The sequence below is a fragment of the Anas acuta genome, chromosome 13 (assembly GCF_963932015.1).
Source record: "Anas acuta chromosome 13, bAnaAcu1.1, whole genome shotgun sequence".
Classification (NCBI taxonomy): domain Eukaryota; kingdom Metazoa; phylum Chordata; class Aves; order Anseriformes; family Anatidae; genus Anas; species Anas acuta.
In genome coordinates this window covers 14,078,571-14,100,932 of record NC_088991.1, presented here as the reverse complement: position 1 = coordinate 14,100,932, position 22,362 = coordinate 14,078,571, and the positions used below count along the sequence as shown (strand labels likewise).

Here is a 22,362-nt window from a genome sequence, read left to right as displayed (position 1 = left end):
CTCAACCAGACATACCTTAGATAAATAGCTTTATGTTTATTCCAAATCTAAAAAAATATGGTGGAGTATCTGGAGAAGGGAGTAAGATTCTGTTAATTCTGTCATCGAGAAAGAGGGGCATTTCCAATTCTCTCTTATTACAGATCTCAAAAGCTTCAGAGGCCAGGAGAATTCACACAACGCATCCTGAAGCACCAGTGATTAATATTAACTGCCTGGGAAAAGGGAGAAGTCAGCAACACTGCATCTGTTGTTCCCCTTCCTCTTGTACCTCTGGGAGATTTAGGAGCAAGCTGCATCACAGAAGAGCAGATTCAGCCATCCATCACAGTGTGCAGAGGAGGTACTTCAAGGTGCTGAATGAGGATACAGCGGGGAGGTGGGAGACAGACACCTTGGCAGAGAGGTGGCAATAGCTTCTTCTGCTGTGTTTGGAGTATGAGCAGGTCAGGAGCTTGTCACGGACCATGGACACCAGGCCATGGAGGGAGGAGGAGGAGAGGAGGTGTCCTTGGCAGAAAGATCTGGCCGAATTCAGGGTACAGAAGTTCCTCATGGACAAAAAGTGCTCAGGAATAGCTGCCGGGTACCTGCAGCTCTCAGCCATAGTTTAGCTTGTGCCTGCAGGAGGAGGAAGGGTAAGGGAAATGTTCCTGCTGCTGTCTCAGCCTGAGCACATTTGCAGTACAAAATGCTCTGCTGCCCCGTGGGTTGGTATTTTCCTATTCACAAAGCATCCTTTGCACCACGGTGCCTTGCCAGCTCAGCACAGCCCGTGTGGGTAGGCTGGAATAACTAACCTGGCTGCTGCTGGGAGGAGAGCTGACACGCTGCATACAGCTGATGACTTTAATTTATACACTTTTTATCTTTGTCTGCATTCCTGGGAGCTTATGCATACGGGAAGGGGAGTGATGCTCACACGTGTCCTTAGAAGCAGCTGTGACCACACTATTCTGCGAAACACGCCGGGTTAGGAGATTGCAGCCATATAAGGACTCCTGGGGCCAGAGCATCGCTGGCACCCCTCGCAGGAGGACAGATGGTGGAATTTCCTACAAAAGGCCAATTAAGAAAGATCAAATCCTTTTGTGTATATATACGTCTAAATATTTGACAACAAGTTCGAAGCTCTGCTACCTTGGAGCCCTGAACCCTACAGAGTCTCCTGCAGCCCTTGTAGCCCCTCACGCCGCCTCTGAGTGCCCATCATGGACTGTAATGGCTGGATTAAGCAAAAGCACCAAGATGGCCTGCGTAAGGGCTGCATGACCCCACAGTGACATGCTCCAGAGCCCCTGGTTCCCAAATCCGTTCTGAGAGCAGACCTTTGCACACCCCTGGTGCTGTCCTGCAACCCTGAGGAGTGGCAGACTCAACCTCTGCTTTCCCCAGCTTTGGGCTCTCCAGCCTCCCCACGACATCTCACTCCGCAGCAGCCAACCCACCAGGGCTTTGCCTCGCTTGTTTGGGGGCTGCTCCAGGCATTAAGTGCCCGATTGCTCCCAGCGAGCAGGGGAACACAGGGTGCTCTGCCGGGCAGCATCGGGAGATGTTGCTACACGGGACACGGAGTACACAAACACTGCGCTGCCTCTGGGCTCTCTCAGCGCCTGGCAGGTTTCGCTGTGACTGTCAGCAAGGACACCAGCTCTTCATCAACTCCTCATCTTCCAGTTATTCTCCAGTCACAGACACAGGTGGCCCAAGGATGTTTGCGGCTTAGTACTGGAAGGCTACGGCTGGGTCTGCGAGTGAACGTGTTCCTAGCTATCTATACGGGATTTCCTCCAGCACACAGCCCTTGGCTGGTGGCACACGCTGTGCTGGGGCTGTACAAAAAAAAAAAAAAAAAAAAAAAAAAAAAAAAAAAACAAGCAGCTGGCATTAAAGGGTCAAGCAAGGTGGAATCTCTGAGTACCAGGCCACCTCCAGCCTCCCAGGTGCCAACGTCCAGCCACAGATACCCAGCTGAGAGCCCTCTCCAGGCTGCCCGACCAGGCTGCGAGGCCATTGCTAAGCCAAGCACGTCCTTTGTGAATGCCAGCTCACAGCTGGCTTCAGTGAGAGGTCTCAGGGTGGAAGAGCCGGTGGTATTGCCACGGGGCATTTCCTCCTTTCTGCAAGAAAGGACTGGAGCTGGGTGGTGGTGAGGTGCAGGGAGCACAGCAGGGGATGGAGGGGCTCTGGAGCAGGGGTGGACTGCAGCCTCTGCACCTGCAGGGACACTGGTGGCAGACAATTAGTGGCCTTTCCAATATTGCCATCTAGAGGACCCAGCAAGGACAGGAGATCCTTGCAGGATATGATAAGGAAGATTCAACAGCTTGCATTTTTTTATTTTTTTATTTTTTAAATTTTGCCTCACATAAAGATTTTGTCAGCATGGCACGGATGGAGAGCTAAGTGCACAGCACCTGAGCATGAGAACACAGGATTGCTCTGAAAACAGCCAAACAGCCCTGTGATTCTTCTGAGGCTGTAGGTACCTTTGGGAAGGAAGGCAGAGCCGATGTCCTTTTGGCTGGCCTTGGGACAGTGGTGGAAGAAAAGTTCTTGGTTTTCTCAGTGCCAACTCATTACAAAGGAACTACTTTAAACCAAAATGCCATGGACATTTTCACAGCAAGCGTAGCTGTTTAGCAACAGAGTTCCTCTGTTTTGCTAGCACAACAGAGCAGCTTTGCTCTCTTTTTTGTGGTGGGGGATGGCTCAACACAGGCTTGGTGCTGTATGCCCGTGAGCCAGCGCTGTACTGCCCACCTGGACCTGCAGGGTGGGGGACACCTGTGTACAGGCACGGCTGTGTGGTGGCGTGGTCCTTCCCTCTGCTTGCCAAAATCAAACTCACAGCCATGTAAAGAAGGAAGGTAACAGACCTCTGCACTGCTATGGATGGAAGACAAGGGTTTATGAGGTTTCAGAGGCTGCCCTCCCGCAGTGAAGCGGAGGCACAACATATTGTAATACCCTTAAAAAAGCGAAGGTTGCCCTTTTTGAAACAAAGCCCTCAAAAGCAGATTCCTGAAGTTTCCCAAATGACCTCAGTATTGAAAGACTGTAAAGCATTTGAACAACAAACCTCTTCTGCTGTTCCCACAGCACTCACAAAACCAATGTAGATGAGAGATGGAGGGCGGAATCACCTCCAGAGGACAGCAGATCTGCTGCAATGATCCCAGCTGCAAAATCAACAAAAACACTGGGCATAAAAGTCCAGGAAAGCTCGAGACTCGGTTTTGCAAATGCCACTTGTAATGCACAGGTCCATGCAGCTCTGCAGGGTGGCTTTGCTGTCCATGGATGAGCGTGGGGTCAGCAGCTGCTGCCTTCCCTGGCTGCCAACAGCCGTGAGCAAAGCAGTCCAAGAATGTAAAGCAGCACGTCTTCACTTTGCTACAGATTTATTTCCATGTGAATTAATGAAACAGTACACACAACTCCAGAAAAAAAAATCTTTTATAGGCCCATAATCCTTCTTTCACAGTACAACGCAACAGTAAAGGATTTAGTCAGTGTAAACAGAAGGTCCAATAGTGATCATCAGCTATCACAGATCAGCTGCACAAACACCACAACTACAGGGTTAATGCCATTACCACACAAATTGACAGTACTAGTACAAACCATAACTTTACCTACAATGCTTTTTCATGTGCAAAAACCATGAAAATTCAATTTACAGAAGGAGGGCACCTTCTCTAAATCTCCATGTGAGCTGTAAACTGCCTCCTTGGGGCCGTCCTATCTACTTGGCAAAGGGTCTCAAGGGTTTGCTTCTCTACAGTAACCCTTAAAACCAACTGCAGCATACAAACCATCAGGGCTCTGCATCTGAAACCCAGGCAATCAAGTGTTCTCTGCTGCAGCAGAACAGAGAAAGTAATCAGCTGAGGATGAATCTGAGTCATTTATTAAAATGCTCACGAATTGCAGCGTACATTCATTCTTTCACCAACACTACTTGAAATAGTCCTGCTTATATGACGTATGGATCATAGCAGAGTTCACAGGTACCCCATAAAATCATCTCTTGTTAACTGTTTTTTCTTAAATGTACTAATTGAACTGGCATCAAAAGCTGAGGCTTTTGGTAACGTGCTGGCAAACTTTCAGGACGTGGACACATTATTCAGCTGGGAGGGTCAGAGAAAGAGGAATGCCACTAAGGCTATGGGGAGACCTTAGGCTGTGGCCATCACGCAGCGCTCGGCTGCAAGTTTGCACCTCGGTTGGGATTGCCTGGGCTGGAGCCCCGCGATGCCCGCACGCTGCTCTCCTGCCTGGAGCCTGGCAGCTGGAGCAAGGCAGCTGCCGGCAGGAGCAGGACGCGGCGGCTGCACCAGCGTCAGCTTCGTAAATTGAATTCATAGTCTGACCATACAGGAAAAAACAAGAGGTAGTTATTTATCATACCTCTTCAAAAAGGCAAAACAAAACACAAAAATAAAGGATGTAGAAATGATGCAGTAAACCTAAAGTCAACATGTACCTACTTTTTTTTTTTTTTTCCTTTTTTAAACACGTGAAGTTAAGTTACAGATGTCATATAAAATGCACACTTTATGGAATTCCTGCATAGCAGGAAACAAAGAGGCTAGCGCTAATCCAACAGCTACATTAACAGCGAGACTGCCATTTATTGGTGCAAGGAAGATTTCCTATCTAAATATAAACAGAGCGTACCCCCCTTCTAGAGGAGACCTATGGCAACACCTATACATTTTTTGTTCAGAAGGGAAAAGAAAGGATTTTCTTGGGGATAAACTGCCAAAATAATTAGTTTCACATCCGTAAATTTAAGGCAATGTTACTTAGACCTGAGAAAATGAAAAAAAAAATTGATTTTCTCAACTATAAATATACACACAAACTTTCAGTATTTCCTGTCTTCTCCAGCTCTCAGGTGGTGCTGGGGAAAACAGCTGTAGGGAAACTGCTCTGCAGTCTCAGGATCGGATCCTAAGAGATGCAGAGTTTGTTGCAAGGAAAGCTAATGGGAGCTGGGAGAGCTCACCCTCACCTGGCTCTTTTTCAAATATTCTCTTTTTAAAACACTTCTGTTTAAGCCTTTCGGAGTGGGTTAACTCCAGAACAGGCTATAGTGCACCAGTAACCCTGAAAGGTTTGTATAGCAAAACCGCAGCTAAAACAGACAATAAAATTACATACAGTAAATTTCTGTGCTCCCCCCTTTTCAGGAGGAAAAGAAAGATGTCAGGGCTAACAATTTCACTGCACCTTTAGCCATTCCTGTAGCTACAGAGTAAATCCTGTAACACTAGTGTGAAATCACAAATTGTTCTGTGCTCTTCCTTGGGAAAAAAAAATAAAATAAAATCAACTTGCAAACACAGTTCATTAAATGGTAAGAGACATGAGAGAGATCAGGTGGGGATTACAGACACACAGCATGCTAATGCTAAGGAATTATTAAACAAAGTGCAATGATTTTGACTATACAGGAGGACGGACAGATGGACAACTCCCCTTCAGTACTACCTAGATGCTAAATACCTCACCTCTGGAGAAGCCTGGAGGTACCGTGTCAGTCTGTAGCCATCAAGGACTCTGCGGTCCAGCATGGGCCACGGCAGCATTGCACCTCAGCTACATCCATGGCTTCAGCAGAGGAGCTTCACTTGCACAAAGACACGGTCGCTTCCCAAATGTGAATTTGGTCACCAATTCAGGATTTGATGGCTGCTTCTACAGAGCTGCTTGTGCTACAACTGAAAGACAGACTCAGCCCTAAAATCTGTGCACACCCTGGGCAGCTTCTGCAGGACCAGCTCCTTCTCCCAGAAGTGACTACAGCACGACCCATGCCTCCATCCCACTCTGGGGGCTCCCCCACTCACAGCTAGCAGCGTGACTGATGTCTTACATTAGCCTGCTAAAGCAGTGGCTTGGGCAGAGCTGACGGTCACTAAAAAGCAGAAAATCTCTGGATCCTCAGTTCAGATTCCCACACAGCGAACAAGAGTCTGCAGTCTGACTTTTTGCTGACATTTCAAACGCAACTATCCAAAGATCAGAGGCAAAAAAACAATCCTCATCTGAACAGAAAGCAACTCCCACTGTTCACCAGCACCTCCCTACCCCACTCTCCCACGTTCAAAGGATGAACAGGGAGACAGCTCCTTTACTTACCCAGCTGGGAACTAAACCCTTCATCAAATCACACATTAAAGAAGCTCACTGTGTGCAAAAGACTCTTACGCTAAAACAGTTCCACCCTACACAGTGCAGTCAACACAGTTTTTAACTTAAAATCGCAGCTTGTTCTTTACAAGTGCTTGGCAGAGAATATTTATATTCTTCTGACACCATATAAATAATATTTATACAGCTTAGACATTTTGAGACATGCATTAAACTTTAGGTAGTACACATTTCTTGATCATATATGCAAGTATTACTGTCAATTAAACCGAGCAACCTTATGCTGGACCATGTCTTGCGCTATCCAGGACGTTTGAGGGTGGCTCCGAATCGTCCATGGGAAGGACCAGGCGTGTTCCCCGGATCACGAGTTCATGGTCCCCAAAAGCCAGCTCCCGATCGAGTGCATCTTCGGAGCTGTTTCCGACGAACCGCCGCGATGTGCCGCTGGACGCAACCGAGTCGGTGTTGACGGTGGAGTCCCCGTAGGTCAGACTGATGTCCCCATCGTTCAAAATGAGGTCAGAGTCATCGTCCTTCAGCTGCTCTTGATTCTGGGCAACAAACAGAAGGGAAGTGCTGTTTAACCCTTCCTGAAGGGCTGTGTTTGTTTGTCAGCCCGAGTGTCTAACCTCCCCACAGGCTCCCAGCTCAATGTAGCATCCAAAGGCTACACAGAACTGTGAACACATCAAACCCCACTGACACCACGACACAAAGGACACCAAAGGTGGCATCAGACTTACTTCGTATGCCTGTGGACTTGTCAGGCACCGGGCAATTGGCCCACAGCAGCCGGGGAGTGTGGTCGTGAGAGGAGGACCACTGTGTGTCAGGAGAGGCTTCAGATAGCTGCAGAGAGGGTTAAGGAAGAAAAAGGAAGGCAGCGATGTCGGGGAGTCGAGGGGTGGGATGCAGAGGGAACAGCAAGGAACTCAGTGTCTTGGGGAAAGAAACACAAAACCATGGAAGCACAAAAATGAAAGGGATGAGCAAACCGAATTAAATAAGCAAGAGGGACACAAGCGAACCAGGACACAATCCTGTTAAGAGGTTTTCCAGCATCACTTGTCCTGTCATCCTGCACCCTCCGCCTGGCAAATTACTCCCCTGCTAGCTCATAACAAAGCTTTTGAAAGGGAGGAGAGACCCTGATCCAGCAAGAGGGCTATAAATGGAATGTCCCTCTGCCTCCCTGTCCTCCTGCCATGGGGAACTGGGACCAGAGACCTTTGGAGACCCTCTGGAGACCCTTCCAGCCCGAGAGCCCAGCTTTGAACTTAGCCACTGCAGCACTTCCAGTAAGTGCAGGTGGGAACAGCCACAGACACGAGGAAGTGCGAGTCAGGAAACAACTGTGAGATGGGGAAGCAAATGCTGGCTCATCTGCAAAGCAGGGAGGGAGTCGTGCTCTGAGTCAACAGAGCCCCTCAGGCACAGGGGACCTGGCACGGCAGGCACTGACGTTCAAGGATACTTGTGATCGAAGTTGTACCACATGCGGAAGAGCCAGGCGCTTTCTGCCTTTGTGCTCCTCCTCTCGCTCTCCGGGACACCCTGTGAGAAAACAAAATGTTAACAGCGGCAGAGCAATGTACTGAGGGCAGGTTACCCAGGGGAACGTAGGAAAATGCCTTCCCCACCACCTCTTTTGAAGAGACCTTTGGGCTGCAGCGAGCATAAGGACATCACTCACACCGCGACAGGCTAACAGTGCTCGCAGCACCAGGCTCTGCATTTAGCAGCATCAGAACAGGGCAAGCACAGAGCAACTGCTTTCCTGCTAGAGCCTTCCAGTTTCTGGCCCAAAGGTTTTAAGTGCCTCAGAACCAACAAATGCATCCAGACATCACGCTTAATAGCGACTGACAGGTCCAACCTCCATCAAATCACCCTTGAGATGTAATATGCAAATAATCCTGTGCCATGGGCATTCGTGGCTTCCTTTTAGCTGGAGAAAAACACAAAGCTGTTTGGAGGGCACCGTGTACGTAATACAATTACATATTTCACAGAAATTTGGCTTTCAGATTTATGGCTCCGGGCTGCCTCCTGTATTTGGCACTTTCCTTCCAAGAGCCCAATCAACATCTCTGCACAAAACGAACCTCCGAGGTGCAGACCCCGCACTGAAATCGATTAGAGGCACAGCCACAGCACTGCTGGGCTGCAGACACACAGCTGGGGGCTACCAGGCAGGTGGTGCCCGATGCCACGGGGCTGCAGCACGTATCTCACCACGGTCAGCAGTTCCTGCTCAGCCACGTAGCTGCTTGCAGCAAGCAGGAGGGCGCAACAGAGGTGACAGCAAACCTGAAGATGCTGCATAAAATGGGGCAGTGAGTGGCATTTCTGTCCTGCCCAGGACACTGGGATGAGGCAGCGAGCTTCTGTGTCATGCATGTTTTGATATTAACTTCAAAACCAGTGAGAGACCAAATGTTCTGTGGCAATAACGTGGACTGACTAAGCACTGCAACATTACTTCTAAGGCCTTCTTTCAAACAGAATAAAGGAAGACTCATTATAACTGCAGAGGGCACAGAAAAGAGATGATTCCTATGGACTTCAACTTTCACCAGAGGAGCTAAAAAGCCTTCCTCCCCCAGCTGGAAGGGAGCAGGGCAGAGAGGAGCATTCACACAGTCCCTGACACAACCCCTGTGCCAAAGGGCACAGCACAAAATTCCCCTACCAGGACCGCCTGATGGCAAGTAGCAAAGCCCTGCACTCACCACATTCTCCTGATCCGCATCCACGCCAACTCTGTGGAGGAGAAAACACACAGTGAGCACACGGTGAGCACAGGCAATGCCAGGCAGGTACGTGCCGCATGTCTTGGGGAAGGACAGGATCTTCCCATTGCCTTTGGGGCAAGCGCAGCACTTTCAGCAGCTGCTCCCTCTGCACAGGGGGATGCCCTGGGGCACGTGCAGGAGCGTTTGCCAGCAACAGGCACCACAGCTCTGCAGGGCCATGCAGCTGGTCCCATTTGCCCACCTGGTGGCATCCCTCACACCGCCTCGTGTCACGCAGCCAAGGGCGCCGTGCAACCCGCAGCAGCGGGGTGGGGTGGTGGTGGCCAGGAGCGCCCCACGCCGTGCTCACCGGATGTTCAGGCAGGACAGCATGGCCGTGGTGCCCCCGCCGAAAACCCAGACCGTGAAGAAGACGATGAGGAGCGTTGTGCTGAACATCATCTGCCGGGCATAGGTGGCCGTGTCGCGGATGGCCAGGGCGAATGCCATGGCTCCTCGCAGCCCTGCAAGGGGAAGGGATGGCAGAAGAGCAATGTGAGCCTGCAGGAGCAGAGACCACATTCACTGTGGGCTTCCCATATTCACCGTATCAGAGATTATATTCACTGCCCAGCCTCCCCTGCCCCATGTGGTTGAACACCAGGGAGCCCTGGGGAGCCCTGTCCTGCCCAGCCTCTTCTCCAGACATTGCCCTAAGAAGTCGCTCAGGGTGAGGAATGTTTGGAGGCCAGGATGCATCAACGTACCAGCAAACATCATCATATGCTGTAAATTTGTTCCAATCTTATTTCTCCTCCCCAAATTCAGTAAAAATGATAGAGGATAAATATTGGCAGCTCTTCCTAGGAAGATAGCAAGCTGTATTTGTACTTGTTAAGGAAACTGTTCTTCCTGTGTCTCCCACTGTATCCCACCTCTGCATGCTGAGCCAGCAGAAGCACGAGGAGCTTCATGAACACCAGTCCCTAGGATGCAAAGACAATAACCCAGCTCCAAGTACTACAGCAGTGTGGGAAGAGCATGCTCCTGCCTCACCAAAGCAAAGCACAGATTGCAATTCAGGAATATCACAGAGGACAAACGTAAACATATAAACAAGGGAAATGATGAGAGGATGGGTTAGACAAGAGAGAAAAACCACCAGTTCCCACTGTATGCTCTCCCCTGCTGTGCTCATTTTTCACCACAAGAATTACTTGTCCTTTGCAAAGCCCAGGTTTCACAGCTTCCACAACCCCTCTGACATTCCCCAGCACACCACACTTCACAGTTTGGCTTGAAGCTATAAGCCAGGTCCCATTCCCAAAGATTATTCAGCAAAATGAAAGCAGCAGCAGTTGAGAGGAAAAAAAAAAATCTAATACTCTTTCTGTTTTCATAGCCTGCGAGACACAAGAATCAGCAGCCCCTTCATATTGCTTTTATCTTTGAAGCCGTGTCTTTTAATACCAGCACCCAGATGGCAAAAATAATCTTGCAGCCAGTATTCAGTGCAGCCTAGAATAATATGCAAAATGCTTCCAGCTTTTATGTTCTTTCCTGAACATCACAAATTTGCATAAGAGATGTATTTCATGATCTTTCTCATGAATGAGCTATTTCATCAGCAAGCTAGCCAGTTCCTACTGAAAAGGCACAGCACACAATCTCAGTCTAACTACCCAAATGCATTTCTAGGCTCTTCACTCCCTTTACCCTACTGCAGCCCTGCAAAAGCTAATCAGGGAAATTCATCAAACCCTGCTGGAAACCCATGCATCAGCACCGGTGAAGATAACATTTTGTTTATCTGTATAAACCTGCTTCAGTGTAGGCAAAGGGTGAAAATAATTCCGCACATCAGAACTGAAACAAAACAAAAAAATCCTTCAAGTCCTCACTCTTCTGAGACGTATTAGGGCTGACAGCGTCTCCGCTAGCATCAGCCTGCAGAAAGGGAAATCCCTTCTCGTCTCATCATTGAGAGGTAACTACTGTAGCTCTAACTGTTATTTTGAAAAAAAGGAAGTATTTTTTTTTGGGGGGGTTAGCCAAATGGAATAGCACAGAAAAGAGGAAACAAAGAGGTGTCAGCACGTCCCCATTTGGAAAGCTGCTCCTGTACCACGCTGCCACGGGATGAAGCCTGGTGCTCCAGCACCATGTTCACATCCAGCACTGAGCATCTCAAAAGCTGACAAGACAGAGAAAACACAGCAAAACAAAACAGAAAAGCTGGGAAAAGAATCTCCATCTTCTTGAAACAAACAAAGGCACCACTACACAGGAGAAACTCCCTTTTAAAAATAAAGCTAGACTGAGTGGGAAAAAAATCACATTTGAATGAAAAACACACGCTAGGAATGAGGCAGCTCCCCCTTTCTCTTCTTGTTTTACAAAACGATCTCCAAAGGATACAAAAGCTCCCACCACAAAGGTAGGGTTGAAGACGTGGTTCTGGAAGGTGAACAGTGCAAGTCCCATGTAGGAGAAGATGAAGTTTTCTGCCAAGAAATTCAGCAGTTCGAACAACTGAAAGAGGAAAACAAATTAAAAATGAATTAAACATAACTCAGATTTAACAAGAAAAACATGTTAGCCCATCCACCATGCAATGAATACTTCTGCAGGAGCGACTCCAGCAAAATCCAGCTGTAGACTGGCAGATGCACCTAATTCTGGCTAGAGGGAACAAAAGAATACTAAACTGCAACTCTGGAGAGGATTAAGGGGACTGAGGAGCTCTCACCTGCTTTGTTCTGTGTTGGGATTCTGTAGATAAGTTGTTATAGGTATAATGAGCCTGTGTGATCCCACAGAAGAGTACAGCCACCACACCTGGGGAGCAGAGCATCACGTTAGACTCGTGGCCACGAAAAGGGAGCAGAGCTGCACCCAGCACTGTAGGGTTTTTGATACGATAACCCCAAACTCCCAAATAACTAAACTTATAGAAGCAGAGGATCAGTCCCATCTGCAGCCAATACTTAGAGAAGCAAAATTCAATAGCACCATCATCCCTGCAGATTTCCATTCAAACGCAGGGCAGTGCTGGAGCTTGCCTGTAAAGCCACACGCCTCAGCCAGCAGGAACGTGCTCCAGGACATCAGGAAGAACAAGCCAGTCTCCAGCAAGGGGAACTCCCGCAGTTTGGTGAACTTGGTGACGTTGCAGATTGTTAAGGACAACTTGGAGAGAAACTGCAGGCTGAGGGAATGTCTAATCCTGCTGTGTATCGTAGCAGTACTGCACAGCCTGCCACTAAAAAGGCTGTGGCATTGCCTCTCATTCATTTAGGCATAAAATCATGAAACACTGGGTCTGGGTAAAATGCCGAATAGCAAAAGAAAAAGCTGTTATGTAAACACTTGGAGAAACAACAAAAAGGATATTAAAGCTGTCACAACTCCAGTAGCTGCTCCCATTGCAAAAGACCCACTGAATATCCCCAGGAAGATCCCAATAGACTTGAACATCGCTGTGACATCAAACGTGTGGCTGTTGTCGCCCGCTGGCTGGTACGCAACAATTGAACTGAAAGAGGGAGAAAAAGCACACACAGGAGCAAAACACTCCTTAGTCTGGGGAGAGGGAGATTTTCACAGTGCTGCGTGAGCTTTGCAAAGTGCTACTAGCGCTGCAAACCCTGAGCGTGAGAAACCCTGAGCTCAACCAGCCTAGGCAAGGCTCTGCATTTGCTCCTTCCAGATGCTATAAAGCATCAGACCAAAACCCATCTCTTGCACGATCCCCTACAAATGAGTTTGCCAGGCGACAGTTCTTCATTTACGATGGCATTTTAGGGGCTTGGCATCAGGACTCTGGAAAGCCAGGCACTCTGGGAGCACAATGCATCCAAGCAGGCAGCCTAAGCTTCTCAGCTGATGCCACCTGATGTGAATATCCCCTGGAGAACTGCAGGTTCCTCAGTTTTACTGCGTTTAACGTGTGCTGCCTTCCTTTTGCACTGCTCTGGGTTCTGAGGGGAAACCTTGCAGGGCAGCGAGGCAAACAGCACAGTGCCAGTTCACAACAGCAGCGCTGCTGTCTTCATCCACCAAACTTTAACGTTTCTTTTTGACAAGAAAACCTAGAAGATTTTCCATGGTTGGTGGATCAGCCAGCCACGCTGGTGTCCCCCGGCCTGTGCTGAACGTGCTCCCTCCGAACCCCTCAGCAGGTACCCAGAAAGGCCTCGATACAGGCGGGCCCCTATCCATCTCCTCAATCCTGTGTTAATATTGACTCCTTGTTAGCTTTCTTTGATGTAAACTTGCTGAGAACATTAACTTCCTTGTCAGCAGTCCCTCAGCTGGCTCTGTTAAACCTCTCAGGCTTGAACTTTAACTAGCTGCTGTTTCTGTTTAACCTCCTGAGTTATGCTGGAACGGAAAGTTACCGTCTCACGAACACATCCTGCCCCTTTCCTCCCTAATAACAGACCAACATTCTTCTGCAACATGAGTGATAACCCTACCCTTGCCAACACGTAACGGGTCACTTCCCTTGCTAAACTTCCCTGCTTGTAATAAATTGTATTTTTTCTCCATTGTCTTTTATGCCACAGCCCTCAGACTTCTCCCTGAGATTTAAGTTCTTTTGTCAGTTCCATCTCCTACTTCCCATTCACCAACATGGTCTCAGTCTGGGGTTTTGTTGTTTTGTGTTCGTTTGGTTTTCAATCCAAAGTTTCATTTCCCCTCTATAACTGACTGTGTGGATGTCAGTTTTGCACTTTAACTTATTGCAGCCTTCCTTCTGGTTTTGCTTTTTGCCCAACTAATAAGAAAATCAAGAGGGAGAAACTAAATGGGGAGGAGCAAGTAGGAACCCGGGGGCCACAAGCTGCAGCCTGGCCCCGCACTGCTCACTGCTTTTGGTTCTGGGTTCGATTCCTCTTTACACAGCCAAATCCTGAATCAGGTTCCCTGCCACTAACCCCACTGGAAAGCACCTCCTCACAGGATGGGGAGTGGCAAAGCCCACGGCTTTGTGTGTGTTGCTTCCTCCCAACACCAAACCCCTGTGCTCGGCCGGACACAGCTGGGGCCCCTCTTCAACCCGGGGCGATGCTGGCACCCACCCACGCCAGTCCAGGTGTTCCCCCAAAACCCCCAAATTCTCCACATTTCCGATCCACCCCTCCCAGCCACCAAGCTGTGGAAGCAGAACTGCCCCTGCCACTCCCCACTTATGCCTCTTCCATGCAACAGGCAAGTGCCAAGCTAAATTTAATAAAGGGGAACCACAAATAAGAGCTGCAGCGGGTCTCTTTTGCTGCTTGGAAGCCCTTGAGAATTAAATACGCTGCTGGACCGGTCTGTACACAAACCTTGCATCAAAACAATGGCTGGCTGCAGCTCAGGGCTGCTGGGTTTGGTGCAGATTATCTTATTCCAGAGGAGGGGGGCTGAACTCAGCTCGTGCAACAAGGAAGGGAGGAAATCAGAGCTACAAAGCTGGGAGCAAAACAGTGCAAGGGGCAGATCAGAGCACATGGTGCAGGCACAGATGCATGCACAGACCCACCACAAACTCCACGGCCCTGCTGCTGAGCCCACCGACTCCTGGCAGGCTCCGAGCCCCCATCTCCTCAATGCTCTGTGTCACTTCTCAAACATGACCTGGCTGCGCAGAGTTTACTCTCGCAGCAGTGGTGACACATCCAGCATAAAAACCAGAGTGAGCAATACAAACAGTTCTAGAAACATTCAATTTAGTAAATACAACTCAGGCGGGTGCTGATACGAAGCTCACAATATGTTACTTGCTGCCTCCACATCAGTAAAACCCACGCAATCAGCACGCCGGCTTGACAAGTATTCCAGAAATATTTTCTGCATTAGTCTTAGTTATAAGTTAACCTGTCATGACTGCAGATACTATATATTCCCAAACAAACTCCCATGATGGCAACACAACGGAAATGCAGATAAAATATGTCCTACGTGCAGAGGACATAAAATATTAAAGAATGTTATAAAACACTCTTTAGAAAGGCACCCACTTTCCAGTTCAGGATACTAACTCCAGAAATACCATCTTCTTGAGGCACAGAAAGTGGGCAGAGAAAGGAGGCAGCTGCTTTACCAACTGTCTCCACCAAAACAAAAATGGGTACTTGTGGATGGGAAGGCAGGCAGGTAGGAGCAAAGCCATCAGCAAGGGGTTTCAGTAGGATCCTGTGGCTGAAAAGCAGACGTGGTGCTTTTCACATTGCAGAGAGACATGAAAACTTCCTTCTGGCTGGGTCAATGGACCATAAAAGAAAAACACAGCTATCCATCATGCAACAGGAAGCTGTAGATACAATCCATGCTCCCAAACAGTGGTCTTCAAGGAGGAGGCTGATCAGAAGATCACTACAGCTTCTGTTGACACTTACTAGGGAAATCTGCTCTGGCCAACACCAGTGCTCCTATTTTTACAGGAGCAAGGCCAGGTGGCTCCCCCCAATGCCTGACACAGAACATACATAACAATTAAAAATAAAAACAGAACACACTTACGAAGACAGCACTATGGCAACGGCATCATTGAGAACGCTTTCGCCAAAGAGAAGGGCATACAGCTCAACATCAACCTGGAGTTCATGGAATATGGCAAGAACAGTCACTGACAAATAGAAAAATAGAGAGACATTCAAGAAGGTGCCGTTATTGTGGTGTAATCAAAGACAAAACATCCTTTTTAGAAAGCTGCCTTCCTTCCTTTCTTCCCCTCTTCACCAAATGTAGGTAAAACGAGGGGAAAAAAAAAACACATCTAACATACCTGGGTCAGTAGCTGATACGATGGCACCAAAGAGGAGGCAGTCAGTGAAGTAGAAGTCTCCCCCAAGTTGCCCAGTGACCTTCATCAGTGCCACACAACCGTACATGACGGAGCTGTGGAAGCAGAAGAGACAACAACTCATACTTGCAGTGTAAGGAGTTCCCCGGAATCTGCCAATTTAACCCCTAAAGTTGTCCAAATATAGGAGAAGAATACCCTGAGAAGTTGTATTGCATGAGCTGAGCCTGGTGAAACACCAGGGTTTCAGACCAGAGAGCAGGACTGTGAAATCCAAAGCACTGACAGCACAGGAGCAAAGCACAGTGCTGGGGAGGAGCTGGTACCACGACTCCTCTGCCAGCACAACACGGACAAAAAAAGCAGCAGCTTGTGGGACAGACCATGACAATCACCTGGCAATTGCTTCACAATGCTTGATGTTAACACTTTTCAATGGAATTGACTTTTCAGTTGACCTGACTTTCAAATGTCCTAAACTTGCAGCTAGGAGCAGATAATGCAGGCGCTGAGTTTGCTTGAATCCCCCTGGATCTCCGGTGGAAAACACCCTACACAAGCCTGCACGTTGCTATTCAGAACGGGAATTATCTAGCTCCCTCTGTGCACACAGATAAATAATTTGAAACACAATCTGTGTTTGCTAGGCATCTGCTTCCAGCAAGTAAGGACAGGACATGCATTTACGATCCTGCCCTCTACTCGTGTGTCTCACACTTGTTTGGGCTCCGCTTTCAATAATTTCAAGTCAGTGCCTGTTTATTCTCAGGGATCTGCAGAACTTGCCTTGCCGTGCGTATAAGCAGTCTGTATGGGATACAGGAAAGCACTGTGCAATGAGGCAGCAGGCACACTGCGCGGCCAGCAAAAGCAACGTTAGCTGGCCTGCTGAGTAGCCCAGGGATCCCCCCTGGCCCTCGCTGCAGGACAGAGCTCTGTGTCCACACACAGCCCTGCCAAAAAGCCCGTCTGGCCACAACCTCTCACCCGATCATCAGGCAGGAAATCGCAGTGCCAAGAAAAGCGTATGCCAGAATTGATCCCAAGTTTCTGAAGAAGTGCCTCTAGAAGGAAAAAAAAAAAAAAAAAAAAAAACTGAATTACACTTTGCTATTTATTTCAAGCCGTGCCAACAGATAGGTACCTGCACAGCACCCACAGCAACTTGCGCCTGGCTTGAACACTGCGAGCTGTGTGAGCTTGGCTGAATAATGCCTCACACAATGGCACATGCAGCCAGACCAGCACAGCAAATGCAGCACTAATAAACATCATTTTCCTGTACTGGTGTATTGAACAAGGTGCAGCTCCAAGTCCTGGGGACTAATTCCTAACACAGCATAGGACCTCCTTCCTTCTCCCAGAGATAAACAGGATCATTTTCCTTTCCCTCCAAATCAGTACTTCAAAGAGCTGCTGCTTCCTAAAACCATCCCACCTTCTCAAGTGTTTCAGCATTCCAGATGGCTCAGCTGGCCTAAAATACCCCTGCACAAACCCATGCTGGAAATGGTCGCAGTTGCTGACCCTTCCTGGGATGAGGGATAGGTGAGACCTACAGGGGCATCCTCAGCCCTGCCTCCTACCATCCTGCATGTACTGGGAACACCGTACCCAATTCTGCAGCCTTGGCCTGCTGCTGAGCAAGCATTAAAACACTCTTAGTGTTTTAAGTATTAAAATTAATGTATTAAAAATGCTCTGGGGGCAGAGGAACTGAAAGTGTAGGCACTGTAAAGGCACGTACCCTTTTTAAGCTGTAGCCTGCATAAAATATAATTGGAGGAAGCAATATGTTGAAAAACACCTCAGGATCAAAAGTCACCTGTAAATAAATTAAAAAAAAAAAAAGAAAGAAAAGAAAAAAAAACAGTTAATCAGTTTGTTAAGATTTTACAGGAAAAAACACAAAGAATGACATAAAAAATACCCTGTACTCCCACCAGATGAAGGGCTGTTAGGTGAGCATGGAGGAATCAGGGCTCTTTCAGACGCACAACCCAGAGTTTAAACAGCTCACGTTACGATCAGCTGAACCTAGAGCTTCATTACATTGTGTATTCAGCTTACAATTTATGGGACCAAAGTAAAAACATAAAAATGCAATAAAAAAAATCACATAATGCAGCAGATATGGGATTTCTGCATTTGCATGCACCTCACAGAGCATCCCTCACCACGAAATCGCTCCCTTACCTTTCTCAGCATCTCATTATCCTGGACATTGTTGAGCTCCTGGGCGCTGATTTCCCCCTTCAGGGTGTACTCGTAGAACTTCCCGCTGACGTTCACCAGCAGCGTGGCAGGACTGGTCTGCACCTGGCAGCTCAGCGTCACATTGTTCACATCGCTGGGGACGTGGATGCCGTAGCGCAGCACCACACCAACGAGGACACCTGGGGAGAAAGGGATGTGGGGTGAGACGAGCAAACTGCCGGGGTGGTCACTGTGAGCATCTGCAGCTGGAAACCTGACAGGATCACGTGTCGCCAGTACAGAAATACACGAAACCTTTCCTTTTGGTAGGGGTTAAAAAGGTACCAGCGACTCATGAATGCTCTGAGGACAGTGAGCATCCTTCATACGACGCTGTCTCAAACTGGGGAGAAGAGATGCACTCAGGCATTGGCCGGCACAGCAGAGATGGTTTTGGGTCACTTTTCTGCTGGTTTTCTGATGTTTTTTTTGGGTCACTTAACCCCATTTCTGAACCGCACGTTTATGAAAAAGCTTGCAAACATGTGGGAGCTAAATGGAGACTGCAACACTCTGAAGGCTACTCTATTTGCCTCCGAGGATGCTCAGGCTCTTCACTGCTGCATTAATTAAAATCTCGCTCTGTGTTTTCCTAGGGGCAGGGCACAACCCAGACCAACACCAAACTCCTTCCCCATCACAGTCCTACAGGAGCAGAGAACGGGCACAAGCTCTGCAGCAGCAGGGATGGAGACCATGGGACTCACCCAGCACCTCCTGCAGCCAGTCCCCACGTGCCACCGGACTTTCACCGGCTCTTCCCTTGAAAGCACCTTTCCAGAATGAGATTTGCTCATTTTGCTGACAGCCAGAAGAAAAGCCCCCACCTCCCCTGCCAGGGGATGTGATGTGCAGCAGGGGCACAGCTGGGGCTTAGCTCCTGTGAGCTTCCTGCCTGCTCCAGGAATAAAGTAAAAACACAAGGAAATGCGAGGCAAGGATGTCAGGAGCATCGGGGTGCCCCAGCACAGCTCCATTTAAGCACATGGCAGGGAGGTGTGTGACCACCACAGCATGGGGACAGAACACCCAGAAGATGATGAATGAGCTCTGAGATTCCATGGGAGATGATCAAAACTCTTCACTGGGATAAAGTGAGCTTCAGAGGGTCCTTACATCTGCTTAGGACTATGAAGCAGCCTAAAACAGTTGCAGTGAGAGCACAGCGTAAAGTCACAGCCCCAAAAAAGCAGAAAACCAGGAGGCTCATCCACCTCCTACCCTTGCAACTCTGTTCCTACAGCCTTCCAGAGCTACCCCTTTCAAAAAAGTTGATTTTGGAACTTTAGGGAAGAGTCAGAAACCTCCTGCAGCAGCTGCCTGTCTTTTCTCAGCTGTAAACCCACCCTGAGACACTTTTCAACATCAGGGCCCACCGCTTTGAAATGAGATGCCCGGCAAGGAGGAAGGAGGGAGAGGCTTTGGTTGCGGTTGGAAATTTAGAAGGGATCCTGACTCACCCACCTCTTGGCTCTTAATCCTTGTCCCACAGCAGGGCTACATCTGATAACAGCCGTGGTCGGCCTCGCCATCTCAGCGCCCCACGCAGCTGTTCCCAGCCCCGCGTGCCAGCCATGCTCCGGCCGGAGCCGAATTCCCAGCAATGGGAGAAGGGAAAGGGGACGGGCAAACCTGCAATAACCGCCGAGACCACTGGGCTTGGGGCTGCTAAAGTTTGTCTTGCCCTGCAGCACACGCAGAGCTGTCTGCACAAAACAGAGCTGGGTGGGAAGAGGCATCTGCGTGCACAACCACATCCACGCACACACAGAGTGCTCGGGCACCCAGTCCAAGCCAGCCTCACACCATCAGTTCCTAATGTTGAGACAAAACCAGAATCACCTAGAGGAAAAGCTGCAGGGTGCCGTGCCCGAAGCCTAGAGCTCTGGTGTAGAAACAGCCTGACTGTGGGCCTCGCACCGACCTTCCCCACGCACCTCCCACATCGGGGAGCTGGCTGGCGGCACCTGGCACACACCCGAGCTGCTGGCAGGGTTTTTCAGCCCCCCAAACCAGACCTGTGCTAACGGGATCACGGCCAGAGCTGGAGTACGTCCTCTTGTTGCTGACGGCCTCTTAGGAAGTGGTTGGAACGCTCCTGGCACTCGGAGGGCTGCCCTAGCTGCAACCCGTGAGCCGCCCCACCGGTATCAAAATGGTTTTGTTGCCAGAAGTTTTACAAAAGTGAGCCCTGGGAGGGAGCTGAGCGGGGGAACCCGACACCAGGAAGCTGACAGCTGAAAGCTGCAAGGAGTGAGGAGCTAAAGGCAAAGCTGGAAAATTAACCGGGTTCTTCTATGCAAAGTGCGAAAGATTATTTTCATTGCATTTATCCCAAAGAACAAAAACCCATGGGCTTTTTTTTTTTTTCTGGTGCTACTGAACGCTTCTGAGCTAAGATTTAAAACAAAGACTACTATGTTACCATCCAGCCACTTAACAACAATGGCAGCACACAGGAACCCCCAGGCAAGCATTAATCCGGACACCAAAAGGGAAGAAAAACGCAGCGAGCACCTGAAAGCATCAGGCCAGCAGACAATCGGGATGTCCGCAACCCAGGGGCCAACCGGGAACCACTACAAGGAAACTAAACTTTTAGAGAAGCTCCTGCCACATCCACCACCAGACTCCAAGAAGAAATGAAACAAGACTGCTCATTTAATTGTCCTAAATGTTGAGTATCCAGGGTATGGGAACCTAATTTTAAACACTGAAATGAAGCCCAGGGGCTGCTGAACACGTATTGCCTATCACTGTGAAACAACTCCGGCTCTTGAACAACAGCTCTGAGCCAACAGTGTAATTTGTAAGGTAAAACGCCACCTGAAGCAACAGCTTGTAACTTGGGGTAAAAGCACAGGCTCCGTGGAAACCCTGATGGATTTCAGCAGGAAGAGATGCAGAAGTCTTGACTTAGTTGCTGAGGTTTCTTTAATTAGAAAAAGGACAAGATTTTTTACCAATTGCTTCTTTGCCCAGATGTAAAGGTCTGTTTTGCAGGCTGCCTGCTGCAGCACTTCCACATTTTCCACCAACTTCCCCTGGTCTGAGAGCATCAGAGGGGACCGGGCATGGCAAAGCAGAAGCCGCACTTGCTTTGCTCCTGGCGGCTTGCTGTAAAACAAGAGCTCTCGCCAACCACTGGGAACTAACACATCCCTCTGCCTATGGTGGCTGCCTGACCTGAGAGGGCGATGCCAAAAGCCTTGACAGCAGAGAAAAAGTCAGGGTTTTCCGCCTGACCAGGCAGGTGAGGTTCCTTATTTTGCCAGCAATTCCCTCAGTGCAGTCTGCAAAAGAGCAGACGGAAAAGATGCGTTTTAGGGATCATCGGGAGACCGAAATGTCATGGGCTGGGCTCTGGGACCAAGAGGGGCGCTCACATGGGCAAGGGACAACAAGGGGAAGACAAGTGCAGCAGCCTCACAGAGGACTTGCAGGAATTTGTACACGCAGCCCGGTATTTTGGTTATATTTTGTGCCCCCGGGCTGCAGCAAGCTTCTCCACCCCTTCGTTCCGAAAGCCGCCTCCAATTAACTGAAAGTTAGGATGACAAAAGCCAAGGGCCTGAACGCACCAAGCCGCAGCCTTCAGAGCTGAGCTTTCCGCTGCGTGGGGAGCTCAGCCTCATTTCTGCTCCCACCGAGCTTGGTGGCACATCACCTGCAACCAGACTGGGAGGGGGAAGAAAGAAAGCAGAGATGGGGACTGCAGAAAACACCTTGTCAACCCTATATTCCACTGATCTCGCCTCGATAGGCGTCTGTGGCCGCGTTAATCATTCCCCCAGCACAACTCCCAGCCCTACGCTGGTCGAACTCCAAGGCGCGCCGGGTGACCCTGGGCGAGCCCCGTGCGTTATCTGCTGGCCATGGCCAGGGCACCTCGGGAGGCCACTCCCGAGCACCTCAGGCCACAGCAGCCCAGCATTGAAACCCAACCCTCGATCCACAGCCCCGCTGCGGGGGAACACGAGCACCTCGCAGGGTGGGAGGAGAGACCGGGAGCCCCAAAAGGAGCTCAGGGGGACCCCCGGCCCCTTCTGAGCCCTCACCGTAGATCATGGCGAGCCCGGTCTCGTGGAGGAAGCGGGCGCGGCGGTGCTTGAAGAGCCAGATGGTGAGGATGGTGAGGGTGAGCAGCAGGATGAAGACCAGCAGGTTGGCGCTGTCCTGCCGGTGGCTCTCCTCCGCCGCCTTCTCGGACACGATCTCCTCCTCCAGCGCCCCGGGACGAACCTCCCCTCCAGCTGCCAGCACCCTCCGTGCCCACAGCCCCACCGCCAGCACCGGCACCGGGCTCAGCCCCGGGCCCCGCCGCGGCCCCGCCATCGCCCCGGCCCCGGCCCCGGCCCCGGCTCCGCCGCCACCAGGAAGCGGCGCTGGGCGCAGGCGCCGCCACCTCCC

General features: G+C 49.7%; 1 protein-coding gene and 1 long non-coding RNA gene across 2 annotated transcripts; both read right to left on the bottom strand.

Annotated features, from left to right (window-relative positions):
• Positions 1-3,387: 3,387 nt before the first annotated feature.
• Positions 3,388-22,358, bottom strand: SLC9A6 (solute carrier family 9 member A6). The gene is made up of 16 exons (XM_068696699.1): positions 22,011-22,358; positions 17,893-18,092; positions 17,444-17,521; positions 16,684-16,760; positions 15,679-15,791; positions 15,414-15,519; positions 12,292-12,438; positions 11,966-12,066; positions 11,653-11,741; positions 11,322-11,435; positions 9,671-9,782; positions 9,274-9,427; positions 8,901-8,931; positions 7,643-7,722; positions 6,912-7,017; positions 3,388-6,719 (listed from the first exon to the last, which is right to left on the bottom strand). Exons 1-16 carry the CDS (start codon positions 22,285-22,287, stop codon positions 6,444-6,446), a joined length of 2,061 nt encoding a protein of 686 aa, XP_068552800.1. The 5' UTR covers positions 22,288-22,358; the 3' UTR covers positions 3,388-6,443.
• Positions 20,595-21,947, bottom strand: LOC137863525 (uncharacterized). The gene is made up of 2 exons (XR_011100948.1): positions 21,534-21,947; positions 20,595-21,245 (listed from the first exon to the last, which is right to left on the bottom strand). It is a non-coding gene; the product is annotated as an uncharacterized lncRNA (long non-coding RNA).
• Positions 22,359-22,362: the final 4 nt, after the last annotated feature.